General features: G+C 40.6%; 1 protein-coding gene across 1 annotated transcript in view; it reads right to left on the bottom strand.

Annotated features, from left to right (window-relative positions):
* LOC139469625 (ribosome biogenesis protein BMS1 homolog) overlaps positions 1–15,674 on the bottom strand; it is a 31,689-nt gene extending 16,015 nt beyond the window's left edge. Inside the window, exons 1-10 of the mRNA XM_071251850.1 lie at positions 15,584–15,674; positions 12,022–12,193; positions 11,038–11,228; positions 10,187–10,266; positions 9,193–9,381; positions 8,514–8,656; positions 6,287–6,408; positions 4,545–4,744; positions 3,944–4,110; positions 1,360–1,495 (exon numbers count right to left, since the gene is read on the bottom strand). Of these exons, the coding sequence (XP_071107951.1) occupies positions 1,360–1,495; positions 3,944–4,110; positions 4,545–4,744; positions 6,287–6,408; positions 8,514–8,656; positions 9,193–9,381; positions 10,187–10,266; positions 11,038–11,228; positions 12,022–12,188 (1,395 nt within the window). The 5' untranslated portion in view covers positions 12,189–12,193; positions 15,584–15,674. The remainder of the gene's footprint in view (positions 1–1,359; positions 1,496–3,943; positions 4,111–4,544; positions 4,745–6,286; positions 6,409–8,513; positions 8,657–9,192; positions 9,382–10,186; positions 10,267–11,037; positions 11,229–12,021; positions 12,194–15,583) is intronic.
* Positions 15,675–16,029: the final 355 nt, after the last annotated feature.

Raw genomic sequence — 16,029 nt, 5'->3', positions numbered from 1 at the left:
GAAGAAAGTTAGGATATTGTTGTAGACAACCAAACTTGTGTGTTACTGTCAGTTTCTATACATGAAATATTCTAGTTGCCAAGTCACCAATTTGGTAGCAAACAGCAGTGGTGACCAGTAAGGACATGTTTACAAACTTATGCAGTTCCTATGTTACCATGGTTACAAAGACATCATAACCTTAAAAATGAAATATTGACAACTAACAATGAATGACATAACATGCAGTCAATCATAGGCTCAAAAAATTTGTCTTGCTTCTCAGGCACTGCCCACATCATCATAAAGTCTGCCTCACTTTTCGTTTTTTTTACGAAATAAATCCTTAAATTTTCATTGTCTCAAACATACGACCCCGGCAGTGAAATGCTAAAATACTAAAAAACGATGTGATCCAATATAGCGTGCAATTACTTCCCTTTACATGCATACTGCTTTACTGTGCATCTTGTGTTATGGTCAATGGAGTTTGTGAGCTTGTTTTGCAGTTTGCATATTTGGGCAATGAAAACATGATATTTACGATAAAACATCCCAAAATAGATGATTTACAAATTCAATGATATTTCTTCACTGTTTGCTGGACAATGTTTCATATGCAGAGATTGAGATTACATGTGTATTTGCCTCGTAAAATATGCCGGAAATAGCAATCAGCTGTTCACACATTTCTTTTCCTATCTTTGGGTGATTTAGTTTAAAAAAAATACTTAATGCCATGGCCAATATCATAACTGAAAAGTAATGTCAATACAGCAATAGAGAGACCAAAGACTGTATCTCTAATGACTCATGTTTGTTTCAAGGCTCAAGTTCATGGTGAGTTGATGTGATTTGCCAATCACTTCATACACGATTTCGTCAAAATTAATGTAAACAAAATTCAATGAAATCTTAGATAAGAGTAATATCATTGATTACAAACATAAGTCCAGATACACAATGAACTCTTTTATAGCCAGATAGTGTAATAACAGGACTATCTTGCGTACTTCAGTGCAGATTTGACCACATGCTTCTTCAGTGTTGTGTGCTCATGATAAAAAATCTTTGTATGTGTGAATTATGCACACACTGGTAGTCAAACAGTATTCAAATATTGTATTCCAGGATTTTACTCATCAAGGAAACCATTTATGTTGGGAGGCCCTTTCGCAGGATGATTTCATAAACTGTTCATTAAAAAAAAAAACACTGCCTGTCTGCACTATAATTTCAAAAGCCACTGCCTGAGAACCAATTCTTTTATTTTTTTATGCCTCAAACAATGTATCTGATACCCCTAAACAGAAGATAAAGTATGCTCTTTTGGCCACATCTGATTCAAGTATCAGTCTCAATAACCAGGTGAAAAGTTACCTCTTCATCACTCTCAGCCTCTTCTTCATCGCTGTCTTCATCATCCTTGCCTTCATCCTCACTAAACACAGCTCGCCTCCTTGTGCGGCCATCACTTGCCTCCACAGATTCTTCCTCTGGTAAAAATTTCATCTGTCTGCAAGAAAACAAACAAAAAACTATTATTATCAAAGTCAAAAGTGTTATTTCAATTAAAACCATGTGCTGACATTTTTACGAATATACTAATATTAGCTCCATCAAACTGAAATTGAAACAGTTTCAGCTAAAATGACTCAAACCAAAAATATGTTTAGTTCTTAGGGAATGCCATTTCAGTATACCCTACTCAGACGCAGTATACTGACTCCGAGCTGACCAGTCCTTGTTTTAGCCTCTTAATGCCGAGTGCCAGACAGGGTAACAACAAGTACTATCTTTTAATGTCTTTTGGTATGACACGGGCGGGAATCAAACACCGGACCTTCCGTTCTCCGGGCGGAGGCTCTACCCCTAGACAACAGAGTCACTTCATGTGGACTATTCAAAAATTTCAAACATTTCAACCCTTCACCATGTTCACCAGCCCAGTTCCAAACAGACAAAACCTCATTCCACACTTTTGAAGCTCATTTCTGTAAAAATGTGGGAGCTAAGGCTTAAAAAAATAAAAGAAATGGTTCTCAGGCAATGGCTTTCGAAAATATAGATTTCATTCAATTTGGTTTACATTAATTTCAGCAAAATTGTGTAAGAAGTGATTGGCAAATCGCATCAACTCACCATCAATTCGCCTTGAAACAAACATGAGTTGTTAGAGATACAAAGTCTTTGGGCTCCCTATTGCTGTATTGAAATTACTTTTCAGTTATGATATTGATTAGGCATTAAGTATTTTTTAAACTAAATCACCCAAAGATAGGGGGAAAAATGTGTGAACAGCTGATTGCTATTTCCGGCTTACTTTACGAGGCAAATACACAGTAATCTCAATCTCTGCATATGAAACATTGTCTGGCATACAGTACACAAATATCATTGAATTTGTAAATCATCTATTTTGGGATGTTTTATCATAAATATCATGTTTTCATTGCCCAAATTGCAAACTGCAAAACAAGCTCACAAACTCTAACTGTCGCAATGACCACAACACTCAAGATGCACAGTCAAACAGTGCGCATGAAAAGGGAAGCAACTGGACGCTATATTGGATTGCATTGTTTTTAGGTATTGTAGCATTTCGCTAACCAGCGCTAACCAGGTCATTTGCTAGAGATGCAAAATATTTAATGATTTTTTGTTGTTGAAAATTTAAACAAAACGAAATAAGCGGCCGACTTCATGATGATGCTTGCGGTGCCTGAGAAGACTATTATTTTATTTAGTCTAAAGCATGCAGGCCTAAATGCAGGGATTTACCTAGCTTTCCAAGTGACCATGGAAAACTAAGCATTAAAGCCTCTCCCTATTGCTCTGGCCATCAGTTACCGTATTCGACGTAATAAACGCCCCACTCTAATAAGCGCCCACAGTGATATTAGCTAATATATTGGTTAGTGAACAATCCCAGTTAGCACCATTTCCGATTGATCAATGTGCACAAGACTTATTTATGCACCCTTAATTATGGGCAATCAAATTTTGGAAAAATATATCAGTCGAATATAAACATTTCAGGCTGTCAGCATAAACCACGAAATTTATCTTTCATCTCTGTTTTTTTTCACCAAAATAATATTCTAATAAGAGCCCCCTATTTCTAATTTTGAGAGCGCCCTGGGTTCTTATTACATCGAATATGATAAATACAAATCTCATTGAAACCATATCAGCAGTTACAACTATAAATGCATGAAGGGGCAAATATTTAATTCCAATATGGGAATAAAAACTGACATATGCTGCAGAATTGGGGCCGAATATTGGCCTCTAAAGGAGGTCTAGGTCCTTGTAATGTTAGGCTTAACAAAATATAAGACTTGGTTCTCAGGCAATGGCTGTTGAAAATAGAGTGGGCACTGGTGGGATTTTTTAAAGTTTTTTTTTTCTTTCAAACTAATATGTTTTGTGTCTGTGTGTTTGTTGTTCAACACCGCACTCAGCAATATTCCAGCTGTAGGACGGTAATCGTGTCTGGACCAGACAATCCAGTGATTGACATCATGAGCATCAATCGAGGCAAATGGGATATAATGACATGCATCAACCAGGCCTGACCACCCTATGCCGTTAGTTGCCTCTTAAGACAAGCATAGTCACTTTTTATGGCAAGCACGGGTTGCTGAAGACCTATAGTAACCCGATATCTTCACGGGTCAAACTAGTATGTATCCAAATAAACAGTTGTGTTACCAAACAAACAGTGTGTACAATCAACCTGGGAATGGACCTTCCTTCATAAATGTATTCCTTGATGAGTAAAATACTGGAATACAGTATTTGAATACCGTTGGACTTGGAATATTTAAGGATTTTGTTGTTGTTTTTTTTAAAAATGGACTGTTTGGCGAACTTTATGATTATACGGGCAATGCCTGGGAACCAAGACTATTATTTTTCTTAGCCTTACTTCTCCATATTAACTAAGTCACATCCCACTCACTTGTCCTCATCCACATCCTCCTCTTCGCTGCTGTTGTTATCTGCATCAGCTGAGCGGATCGGGGCTGTGTTTGTAAACATGCTCATTTCACTGGCCTTCAGCTTTTTGTCGATAGGGTTGATCATGCCAATAAGCTGAGCCACCATCTCACTGCCCGGCTGCTTGTCCTGTAACCATGGTAACCACACCATGTGGAAGACACCGAGATTCATTTTGAGTGTCATCAAATTTCAGGGGATGAATGAATGTTGTTTTATGCCCTAGTCAACAATATTTCTGCTGTTTTACAAAGCCCAGGTAAACCAGTGGTCGATGGCATGAATGATGTTCCATGACATTCAGGTGTAAATATACATGATTAGCCATGTCACATATTAAACATAATACCACTCAATCCATAGTTGGTCTGCTCTTAGGACATGTATGAGGACACGTGGGACTCATTCTACTCTGGAATCCCAACCGAAAGACATTAGGTGTGGGTGTTTGTTGTTAAGCTCCAGACTCTGCAATATTCCAGCTATATAATGATGGCCTGTCAATAAGTATATTCCAAATACATGTACCTGTGTCTAATATAGATGCAATAGAGGCTACCCACCTCCTCCTTCCTACTGTGAGAGTGGCTGCCCCCCAGGTCAATGTACACAGCGTCCTTGTCATACACAATCCCCCCCACTCCGGACATGGGGGCGTAGATGAACCTCTCCTTCTCATTCAGGGACCGCCTCTTCTCTCTACTGGGGGTCGGGCAGGGGTCAGGCAGAAACTGCATGTTGTGAATGTTGAAATCTCCACACCCTGTAAACATTTCAAGCAGGATTTGTTTGTTTATTGCTTCACTCCTCACTCAGTAATATTCCAGTTATATGACAGCGGGCTGTAAACAAACAAGTCTTGACCAGACATTCCCTTGATTGGCACCTATACATTAATCCACACCGTCTGAGTAAGATGACACAATCAAACAAGACCCACGAGCCTGACCACAAAATCCATCTAGTCGTCTCCATCTAATCCATCAAATCATTGGTAGCTGGGGACCTAGAAAATATTCTTACTCGGAATCCCAACTGGAGGGCCTGAGCAGTTAGAGGGCAATACACATTCCCAAATGATACAGAGTGGCATAAACATGTTATAAGAACAGGTCATTGTAACTGTTCAGGCACTAAAAACTGTGATGAAAAAGGCAAAAAATGAGGCAAGGCTCACTAATAACCCTGACCTCGACTACCAACATCAGCTGAAGAACAATTTTGATATTGGAGATAATCATATTGATGCCTTAATGTTTGCGTCGGTTTCTCTTAAAAAGCACCATAAAATAACACAGTAACGGCATTATTTAAAGATGTACTGGTGCATCATCAGCAGGCTTTGCTGGATACAGTACACTTGACATGAAAAAAACAACTATTTTCTCAGAAAATCCACTTATCAAAATCAAACTCTGCACTGCACCTCTCCTGGTATAGAAACTGTTCCCCCTAACTGGGAAAGGATTCATGAAGATGTTTTATAGCAATAGATTGTACCAATGTTGAAGTAAAAAAGTCAAACTTAAACAATGAATAAAAGCTGTGTTTTTTTCAGAAAATCCAAATATTGAAATAAAAAATGTGCACTGCATCTCTCCTACTGGTATAGAAAGTGTTCACCAAGTATGAAAATAATCTAAGCAGTTTTCAAGTAATAGATTTCACAAAAATATGTTCTCGGAAGGATGGATGAAATTCCTTGGTATAACTAACTTAGTGTCACAAGCTGATAAATATGCAAATGAGGTCACCAGGCAGGAACTATTTTTAATAAGCTCCATTCATTAATGCAATGTCTGCTTACTCAATAAACTGTTGCCTGACACCCTAATAAGTGTAAATGGGTGTTTTTCAATGTGTTGATGATGTTTCTGAACCCAAGGTGAGGTGAAATGGGGTTAACGTTGCATTCAAGATTATTGTACTTATAAAGTGACATGCATGCATGTGTATGTGCATGTGGCTGCTTGTATTAGTCCAGACTAACGCTGATTTTAACACGCTTGTCCACAGGGATACCATGCTGCAGTTTAACATGAATACCCAACTCAGACACAGTATACTGACTCTACTAACCAGTCCTTATTTTAGCCGCTTAATGCCGAGTGGCAGAAAGCGTAACAACAAGTACCATCTTTTAATATCTTTTGGTATGACGCGGCCAGGGATCAAACCCCCCAAACTTCAGCTATGTATCATGACTTCCATAGGCTTTCCTGATATAATTATTATTCATTGATAAACATGGTACAGAAACACACTTGGCAAATAATGCCTATCACTAGACGCGGCCACCAAATACCTGCGATGTGCACCATCTGCTGGTTCTTCAAGTGCGTCCCCCGCACATAGCCGTACAGACACACCTTGCGGTCACACTTAGAGTTGCCACGCACAGACTCGGGGTTGGTGATGTCCTCCATCCTGCAAACATGGGTACATCAGTTCTAAACAGTGTGTCCTACAGTGTCCTACGGTGTGTCATAAAGTGCCATACAGTGTGTCCTACAGTGTCCTACAGTGTGTCATAAAGTGCCATACAGTGTGTCCTACAGTGTGTCATAAAGTGCCATACAGTGTCCTACAGTGTGTCATAAAGTGCCATACAGTGTGTCCTACAGTGTGTCATAAAGTGCCATACAGTGTCCTACAGTGTGTCATAAAGTGCCATACAGTGTGTCCTACAGTGTGCCATAAAGTGCCATACAGTGTGTCCTACAGTGTCCTACGGTGTGTCATAAAGTGCCATACAGTGTGTCCTACAGTGTCCTACAGTGTGTCATAAAGTGCCATACAGTGTGTCCTACAGTGTGTCATAAAGTGCCATACAGTGTCCTACAGTGTGTCATAAAGTGCCATACAGTGTGTCCTACAGTGTCCTACGGTGTGTCATAAAGTGCCATACAGTGTGTCCTACAGTGTGTCATAAAGTGCCATACAGTGTGTCCTACAGTGTCCTACGGTGTGTCATAAAGTGCCATACAGTGTGTCCTACAGTGTGTCATAAAGTGCCATACAGTGTGTCCTACAGTGTCCTACAGTGTGTCATAAAGTGCCATACAGTGTGTCCTACAGTGTGTCATAAAGTGCCATACAGTGTGTCCTACAGTGTCTTACAGTGTGTCATAAAGTGCCATACAGTGTGTCCTACAGAGTCCTACAGTGTGTCATAAAGTGCCATACAGTGTGTCCTACAGAGTCCTACAGTGTGTCATAAAGTGCCATACAGTGTGTCCTACAGAGTCCTACAGTGTGTCATAAAGTGCCATACAGTGTGTCCTACAGTGTCATACGGTGTGTCATAAAGTGCCATACAGTGTGTCCTACAGAGTCCTACAGTGTGTCATAAAGTGCCATACAGTGTGTCCTACAGTGTGCAATACTGAATGTCATACAGTGTCATGCAATGTGTCATACAGTATGTCAGTGCCCTACAGTGTGATATAGTGTGTCGACCCCTGAAGATCCGGGGTAGAATACGTCTTCAGCAACCCATCCTTCTCAACATTGTGAGAAAACTAATTATTCCTATGTGATTTTCATGAAGCATTTTTTACAAGAGCAAATCTGTGACCCAAGACCCATCCAAGCTGGACCCGTTTACCATGTGACTGTACTGGAGTACTGTTGTAACAAGAAACTCATAGACTTGCTTAGGATCCAGTATGAGCAACATTTGCACTCGTATGAAAAATGATATCTAAAGGGGACTCGTTTAGTAATCTGTATTCATTACTCGCCCTTTGAAGTGACCACCGTTTAAGAACAATAAGCTGGTATTACACCAGACTTGCGCTTACGTACTGCAGGAACTAGTTTCACAAACAAATACTGAAAACTCCCAACATCCCTGGGCTTATTCAATGACATTGCGTGTAGAGATGATAGATCACTGAGAGGAACTAATGCACACTAAATGACCCCAGCAACCCCGTTGCTAGGTTGACGTCACATGGCATTATTGCAACAACATTTTAAAAATTACATCATATGGTATTGTGACGTGTTTTTAAACTTTTGTTGCAGGGTCCTGTTCTACAAAGCGATCATAGCGCAACGACAGTCTTAAGTCTGTGTGGAAGTAACGGTCACCTTAGTGCTATGATTGCTATGTGGACTGGACCCCTGAACTCTAAAGAGGAGCTGTTGTATGGTTATAAATCAATACATGTCGACTTTTAATGTGTTTGAAGCATTGTGAACTCAATTGGATTATACTGTGGATCATGTACATGTCTGCCTATTTACACACGACATTGAAATATTGAAAAAAATGACAAGTAATAAATAAAACTAATAAAATCCAAGATATTTTTTTTATTTGTATACTTATCCTGCATTACTCCTTAATGCATTTTCTGCTTGTTCTTGACAGAGAAATAGCTGTGAGGTCTTACTGAAGAAGAAATTGTTCCAACTGGTTGTGTGGCTAACCCTATCACACAGCTGTACCAGGGCGATCCCCCTTGAAACTCCCAAATTCTAGGTATGAAAAACTCGCCTTACACATGGCAAAATACGGTATCTACCTGTCAGCTAGCACATATGGATGCGTCATCCTCCACTGCAGGGGGCGGAACTTCATCACCGAGATGAAGCGACAGAGATTATGGACCTCGGTTCGCTGATACTCTCCGTTGATTGTACCAGACAGGTAAAACAACTTGGCTCCCTAGAAAGCAACAATACAATAGCAAGGTTAAACTATGAGGTTTTACATAAGATAGCGACAGATGAGGCGTTTTCATCATTCCCCCTTCTGTATCTAGCTGAATAAATTATGTTGTACCGTCTGCCATGAGTGAGACTATTATACAAGGAGAAGGTGGAGGGAAGGGAGGGGGCGGGAGGGGGCGGGAGGGGAGAGCCATCAGTAAAACACTCTTGCACAGTGATTTGCATTACAAATATCCATTTGATAGCCAGCATACATTGATTAATTTTTTCATAGGCATTACTTAGAAGTTGACGGATGACAAAGTAGACACAATTTACGGATTACAACTTCTTTAATTACTGAGAAGGCAATGTTTAGGTATAGATCCTTTTACCGTTGTCTTGCTTGACAATGGTATAAGGATCCATACCGAAATGTTGCCTTTACAGTAATTAAAGAAGTTGATAAATTGTGTCTTCTTTGTCAAACATGGATTTTTCACTCCTTTTTGTCTACTCCTGATCTATGGGAGAAATACTAAATTAGCTTACCTGGTAAATTTCTGTCCAAAACCTGTGCTTCATCCTCTTTTTTGTCTTCCTGATCTTCTTGCTGTCCTTGAACATGTCGAGGTGAGTGAGCACACCCATGATGCGAGGAAACCCATGGACTTGGCAAATGTTGAGGAACTCAAATGTTTCCATCTCAAACCCAAAACTAGCATCCACTAGCAACAGGACCTGCAACATTCATAACAATGTCACACCTGTCATCAAAGAGTGAACACAGCCGTGGGTGAGTGTACCCCAGGCAGCAATACCACAGCTACATCATGACATGCTGCACAGTACTACCTGTCCCTGGACTCGGCCATTTCAGGGATTTATCTAGGATTCCAAACTAAGTGCCCATGGTAGGCAAACTGGCATTATTTGGTTCACCTTTTGGATTTTTTATAGTTCATATTTTGCTCAATTCTGTGCTACTGTAAAAAAGCAGCAAAGCATTTTACTCTTTATTAGTCCTGCTGTACAGTAACCTCTCTCAGTCTCCTCTATCAGTGACCTCTATCAGTCCCCTAGATCAGTGACCTCCATTAGTAACCTGTATCAGTGACCTCTACCAGTGACCTCTCTCAGTCTCCACTATCAGTGACCTCTCTCAGTCTCCTCTATCAGTGACCTCTATCAGTGACCTTTCTCAGTCTCCTCTATCAGTCTCCTCTATCAGTGACCTCTATCAGTGACCTCTATCAGTCTCTTCTATCAGTGACCTCTATCAGTGACTTCTATCAGTCTCCTCTATCAGTTTCTTCTATCAGTGACCTCTATCAGTCCCCTAGATCAGTGACCTCCATTAGTAACCTGTATCAGTCACCTCTATCAGTGACCTCTATCAGTCTCCTCTATCAGTGACCTCTACTAAAAAACTATATTAACATGAATTGGGAAATGTTTAATTCCAATATGGGATGTGCTATAGTTTTAGAAGGAAAGAGGCAAAAATTTTCGCCTACTAAAAATCCCCTTGATCATTTATTCTTACCAGGTCAGCTACCTTGGCCAGATCAATCATGCTGTTGATGTCATTGTTACACTCAATGAGGGTTAAGCGCCGGTCCTTTCCTGCAACACACAAGTCATTTTAACCATCTTTCCGAAAGTGACACCATAGCAATTAAACCTAAAACATCTATGACAGTGAGAAATCAGCAAAAGCTCTCACAAAATCTCCATAAAAATATTTCCATTAAATAAGTGAGTGCTGTTTGCGCCACACTCAGCACCAGTCACGTTTCACCAAGACTGCCTGTAAATAATCATGTCATGGGCAGATCAACCAGTGATTGAAAAGAAGAGCAGCAGCCCTGGTCATGATGACATGATGACACCCAATGAGCCAGGTCAGACATTGTAACCATGGTAACTACCAGATCCACATTTCAGTTACTGGTAGCTACTACAACTATCATAAGGTGCTGGGGATTTATTCTCTCCTGGAATCACCACTGGGTACAGAACATGTAAATGTACAGAAATCCAAGTCTGAAAATGAGCATAATGTCTTAGCACTGAGAACAAGCAGCAACTACAGAAACTCCAACTAATCATCTGTAACAAGACCGTGTGGGGATTCCCAGTTGGAATAGGACCCCAGCAGGCTATACCGGTCCTAAAGGGACTAAGTAGACCTGTGGTCAGACCCGTTGACTTGGGCAGTAGTGTGTCCTCATACCCTGAAGGCATGGATTGTTGATCACAATATCGTCACTGGATTGTCGGGTACAGACTCGATAATGTACAGGCTGCCATCAAAAGGAATTTTGCTGAGTGCGAGGTAAAAAAATAAAAAATATCCTGTAACCATGGCAATATTGTATGCAACCAATGACTGACCTGAGACAATGGTGACTGGTCCTGATATCTGAGACAGCTTCTGTTTGGCGTAGTTCTTCACCAGGCACTGCATCAGCGTGGACTTGCCCACCTTGGGTGGCCCAACAATCCCCACGACAACTGGCGGAGGCTCATCGGGTGTCCGGTCGACCAGAGGGATGTGATGTTTCTTTGTCTTGTGATCAAGAGTTCTAACACAAGGGAAAATGTGAAAACAGGACATAATTTTGAATAACTACTCATTCACCGTACCAGGGTTTATTTTTATGTAATTTGTATGAGTGTCATGTGCTACTGGTAGAGCAGGACATGCTTACCCATTTCACGGACACCTGGAGTCATCACTGATCCATTCATATTATGTTTATCACTTTATCTTTTGCCTCTCTGCCTTTAAATTCAAACCAATGGTTTGCCTGACCAAGACGTGATCATTTACAAGCCACTGAGATTATGGAGATATAGAGAATTTCACCCGAGGGTCTTTCGATATCAAATATATCAACACGAGTTGAAAAAAGTGGGGAAACTCCGAGGCTTGCCGAGTTTTTTTTTCTACTTTTATCAACGAGTGTTGATATATTTGATATCAAAAGACACGAGGATGAGATTTTATTTATCATCCAACATCATTCTTCCAACTTTTTCAGTTTGTAGAAAGTAATAAGAAGTTTCTTAAGTGTAAAAAGTACTGCAAACAGCTTCAGTAGCAGAACCATTAGTGATGTCATTTGATTGTGACGTCATGGTAACCAATGATGTCTGCAAAGCATTGTGATGCAATTTCATTGCAGCGATATCTACAGTATAGCTATCGCTTGATCTCACCCAAGCGATATCTCCTATGGGAGCCAGTTTTGGATGATAAATAGATGTCACATTCTCACTGGAGAACTTCAAACCTTTACTCACAAATTCATTTACCATGTTTACCATTGCTTAAACAAGTTCATTTTGATTTGTTGAGACAAAGCACCATCTCACCTTTGAACACGTTTTGCAGTCTTGTTCGCTGACTGAATGGCAAAAGCCCTTGGGTTCCGTTGCTTGGCTGACAGGTCTTGTTCATGTTTGTCTTTGGCTTTTTTCTTCTCCGCCTTGCGCCCAGCCTGTCGGACACGATGAACCTTCCTCTTATCCTCACCTTCCATGACTACTGGAAAGAATACAGGGCTGAGTTAGGTGAGGTGAGGTGAGGTGAGGTGAGGTGAGGTGAGGTGAGGTGAGGTGAAATGGGGTTTAACATCTCATTCAAGATTGTTGCACTCAGAGAGACATGCATTCATGTAGCTGTTTCTGCCAGTCTGGACTAATGTCGATTTTATAGGGCTAGCTAACTGAGATACCATTCTGCAGTTTAACATGGATGACCCACTCTGACACAGCATAGAGTCCTTGTTTTATCCACTAATGCCAAGCGCCAAGTTGGGTGATAATAGCACCATCTATTAACGTCTTTTGGACTGATGTGGCTGGGGGTGAAACCAGTAGCCTCCTGTTCTCCGGACAGATGCTCTAACCACTAGAACACTGAGGCATAAAGGACATCCTATGCCATTGCAGCAGATGAATGGGTCACTGTTTTAACGTGGGTGAGTTACTGGGTGAATGAGTGTCAGCTTAGGAACAGGGATGTGAGCAGGTTTTCCAAAAAAAAGAGGAAAAGTCTAGGGGGGTCTGGGGGCATGCCCCCACCCCCTCCCCACCCCCGAAATTTTTTAAACATTTGATTGCATTTTAAGCAATTTTGTGGCAGTTTGGACAACATTCACAACAAGAAATGTAATAAGTCAATGGAAAAAGTTAAATAAACAAGATGGCAGATGCAGTAAAATTTCGAAGTTAAATCAGTACTTTTAAAAAATCGGGCATAGCTTTCGCGCACCTGGCTACCCGCCAGGTCTGGGAGCAATACTGCCATAAACTTCAACCCCCATCCCCCAGACACAAGGACAACTGTCTAAGGAAACAGTTAATGAGTGAGCGAGTATGGTTTTACGCATCTTTCATCAATATTCCACTTCAATCAATATCATGATGGGGGACACCAGAAAAGAGCTTCACACATTGTACCCATGCCGGGAATCGAACCAGGTCTTCGGTGTGACGAGCAAATGCTTTGACCACTAGGCTACCCGACCGCCCCTTGGAAACAGTTAGAGAGTTACTGGGTGAATGAATGAATGCATGCGTGAGTGAGCCGGATTTCAGTCCTGTCATGCAATCACACCTGTATCAGGCTGAATCTGCGTTTTCAAACCAATAACTTGGCATGGTTTGGGGACATAACTCTGCACTGCATGCACAGCGAACAAATCATTACAAAATTGCAAAGGTGTTATAGCTCTGAATGTGTTTCAACATATAGGAATATATGTGTGAAGAGCCTCAAAATAGGCTCCGTAGCTCATCTGGATACCGGTATATGCTATCTTTGATGCAACTGATCCTGTTAAGTTTACCTGCCTCAATAGTGATAACATAACAACACTCCTAAAAAGCCTGAAATTCTACTTGCCCTGAGGAAACCCTGATATATGTTATAGATATACTGACCCAGGCTTCGTGATAAATAACAATTTAGTCCAAGTTTTAGTAAAAAAGAATCATAACTTTGTGAAACATAATCTGATCAATCAAGAAATTGGAACATTTGATTTGTTTCTGTGTCATCTTGCAAACTTCAATGTACTGCACTGACGTCCAATATGAAACCTAAAGCCATCATGATCTCTGCTTTTATCTCCAGCCCTTTTAAGAACTACTTACGCATAACAAATACATGTTTATCAGCTGATGTTATAAGTTAACATATATAAATAACAAATATTGAATATCAGTAAGATGTCGGTCAAGAATTTGACAATCCCTATTGGACTACTGGAACAGAAGGATGACTTCTTCAGGATACGAAACAATATGTAGGGTAAATGCAATTAAATGGTAGCTCCCAGCGGCTTCTGGGCCAGAAATCTGCAGCACTCAATGCTTATCACAAGAGCTGACTGAAATGTGGATTAGGTACGTGGCATCGACTTGTCACATGATAAGACTGATGCTGTGACGTCAACATGCCCAACCAACTGATCTGCCAAGACTGGATCATTTACAGATCACATTGATAAAGTTGGAATATAGCTGACTGTGGTGTAAAACAACATTCATTCACTGGTACATTCTATTTTCAATTGGTTTATTGGTTTCACTTTACCTTCAGCATGTTAATCCCTCATTAGTTATTGAACACACATTGGACAGTTTGTACAAATGATGCATGTTCACATCGCTGTAAAGAGTGAGGTTATTTAACCCTTTACTGATCCTAAAGGGGTGCTTGATCGGAAAGGGGTAACGAGTCTTGGTACCCCATGCGGCACCATTACACAACCAACCCACAGGATTGAAGGGGCAGGCAAGCCTGACAGAGCCAAATCCAACCCTAGACAGCCTAGGCTAGTGCTTTACAGCTGCACCAGTACAATGCAGATGGCAGTGCGTGTAGTCTTGCGTGAACATGAACTGTAAACAGGTAAGATAAAAAGGGTGTAGTCCACTTTCCAGGTGAACTTTTTCGTATTTTAGTTTGTGTCATGTGGAGGCTCAAACTCACATTGCCAGCTTGAAGCTAAGCCATGTACACATAATGTAAGCTGGGCAAATGAGCTACTCTGCCAAGCGAAAGCCACAGTCGGCACCCTGAGCCAATTTGCAGTATAATAAGCTGCACCTGGTAAACAGCACTGGTACCGATAATGGTAAAAATACTAAGGCTAGGAAGAGTCTAAATGTACCATCGGGGTATTACAACCCCCTTTTACCAGACACTACCCGGGTACCTACTCTAGATCTCAACTACAAAATGTTCAAATAAGAAGTTTTTACCCACAAAAAACATTTGTATATATAAAAGGACCTGATCATGCATATACTGAAGTTGACAGAAGCTTTGTCTTTACTAAAACATATAAAAATCAGAAGGAATGTGTGCACAGTCAGAAAGAAATGCAAACATTAGCGACATGTAGGCCTACTTATAAAGTGTAACCATGAAATTATATTGCTAATGTCATAAAAAAAAATATATCAAATGACAAACCACGGATCCGGGTAGTCCCGTGGGTACCCGTGTCCTACTCAGTACCCATCCGACTCGAGTACCCTAGTTACCCGTCCCACCCTAAAAAATACCATATTTTTCACTTCACTAACACATTTTCAAAATATGTAGTCACCATCCTCTCCGTTCTTTCCACTGACTCTGGGGCTTTAAAGCAGATGGCAAATGACAAGTTTTCATGTATCATATCGTTTATTCATCGCGAACCTATTTTCGACATGTAAACCGTAGTACAACAAAGTGTAAGAACTAAGGTAACCTACGAGTGTGAGAGGAGCGCTGCTGATATGTCTCTGTAACTGTAAGTCTATAACAGCTCCATAACTCTTAAAACTGAAACTACGGTAGTGCCATGGATGATTCGTCGGTCAATGATAACCGGGCGTTCAGGAATACACTCCAGAGTCTTAGTTGAACCTTAAAACATACCTGAAAAGATGTGATTGTCGTGATTGTGCTCAATTCTGAGTTATTTCCCAACTGTAAACAACATTTCTGGAGAACCACGTGGGGGCGGCCATGTTGGGAAAGGGAGATAATCGGCGTTCTTCCTGCAACACTGGTTTTCTCCTCGTGTGACATTGTACATGTTTCATGTAAATGTTCGATTCTCGTGAAAATGTCACGATGTGAACATTCCCGCTTTCTTCCTTTGATAACTTTGTTTCATTATTTTTTAATGAGAATCTATTTAACAGTAGCTACTGGAATATAGTTTAAGGCGATAATTATTTCATTGCAAGTGGGGTGATTCTCTAAACGGGATCAGGCACCACAGGTGATAGAACCATGTTGTGCAAAACCGAATCCAGTTTCGATTGTGAAACGACACCAAATATATTATTCTGATTGTATACGAAAAACAAACATTATTT

Source organism: Haliotis cracherodii, unplaced genomic scaffold, assembly GCF_022045235.1.
Source record: "Haliotis cracherodii isolate W230 unplaced genomic scaffold, xgHalCrac1.p SCAF_2, whole genome shotgun sequence".
NCBI classification, from domain to species: domain Eukaryota; kingdom Metazoa; phylum Mollusca; class Gastropoda; order Lepetellida; family Haliotidae; genus Haliotis; species Haliotis cracherodii.
The sequence above is the reverse complement of the archived record's forward strand: the minus strand, read 5'-3'. Positions and strand labels throughout refer to the sequence as shown.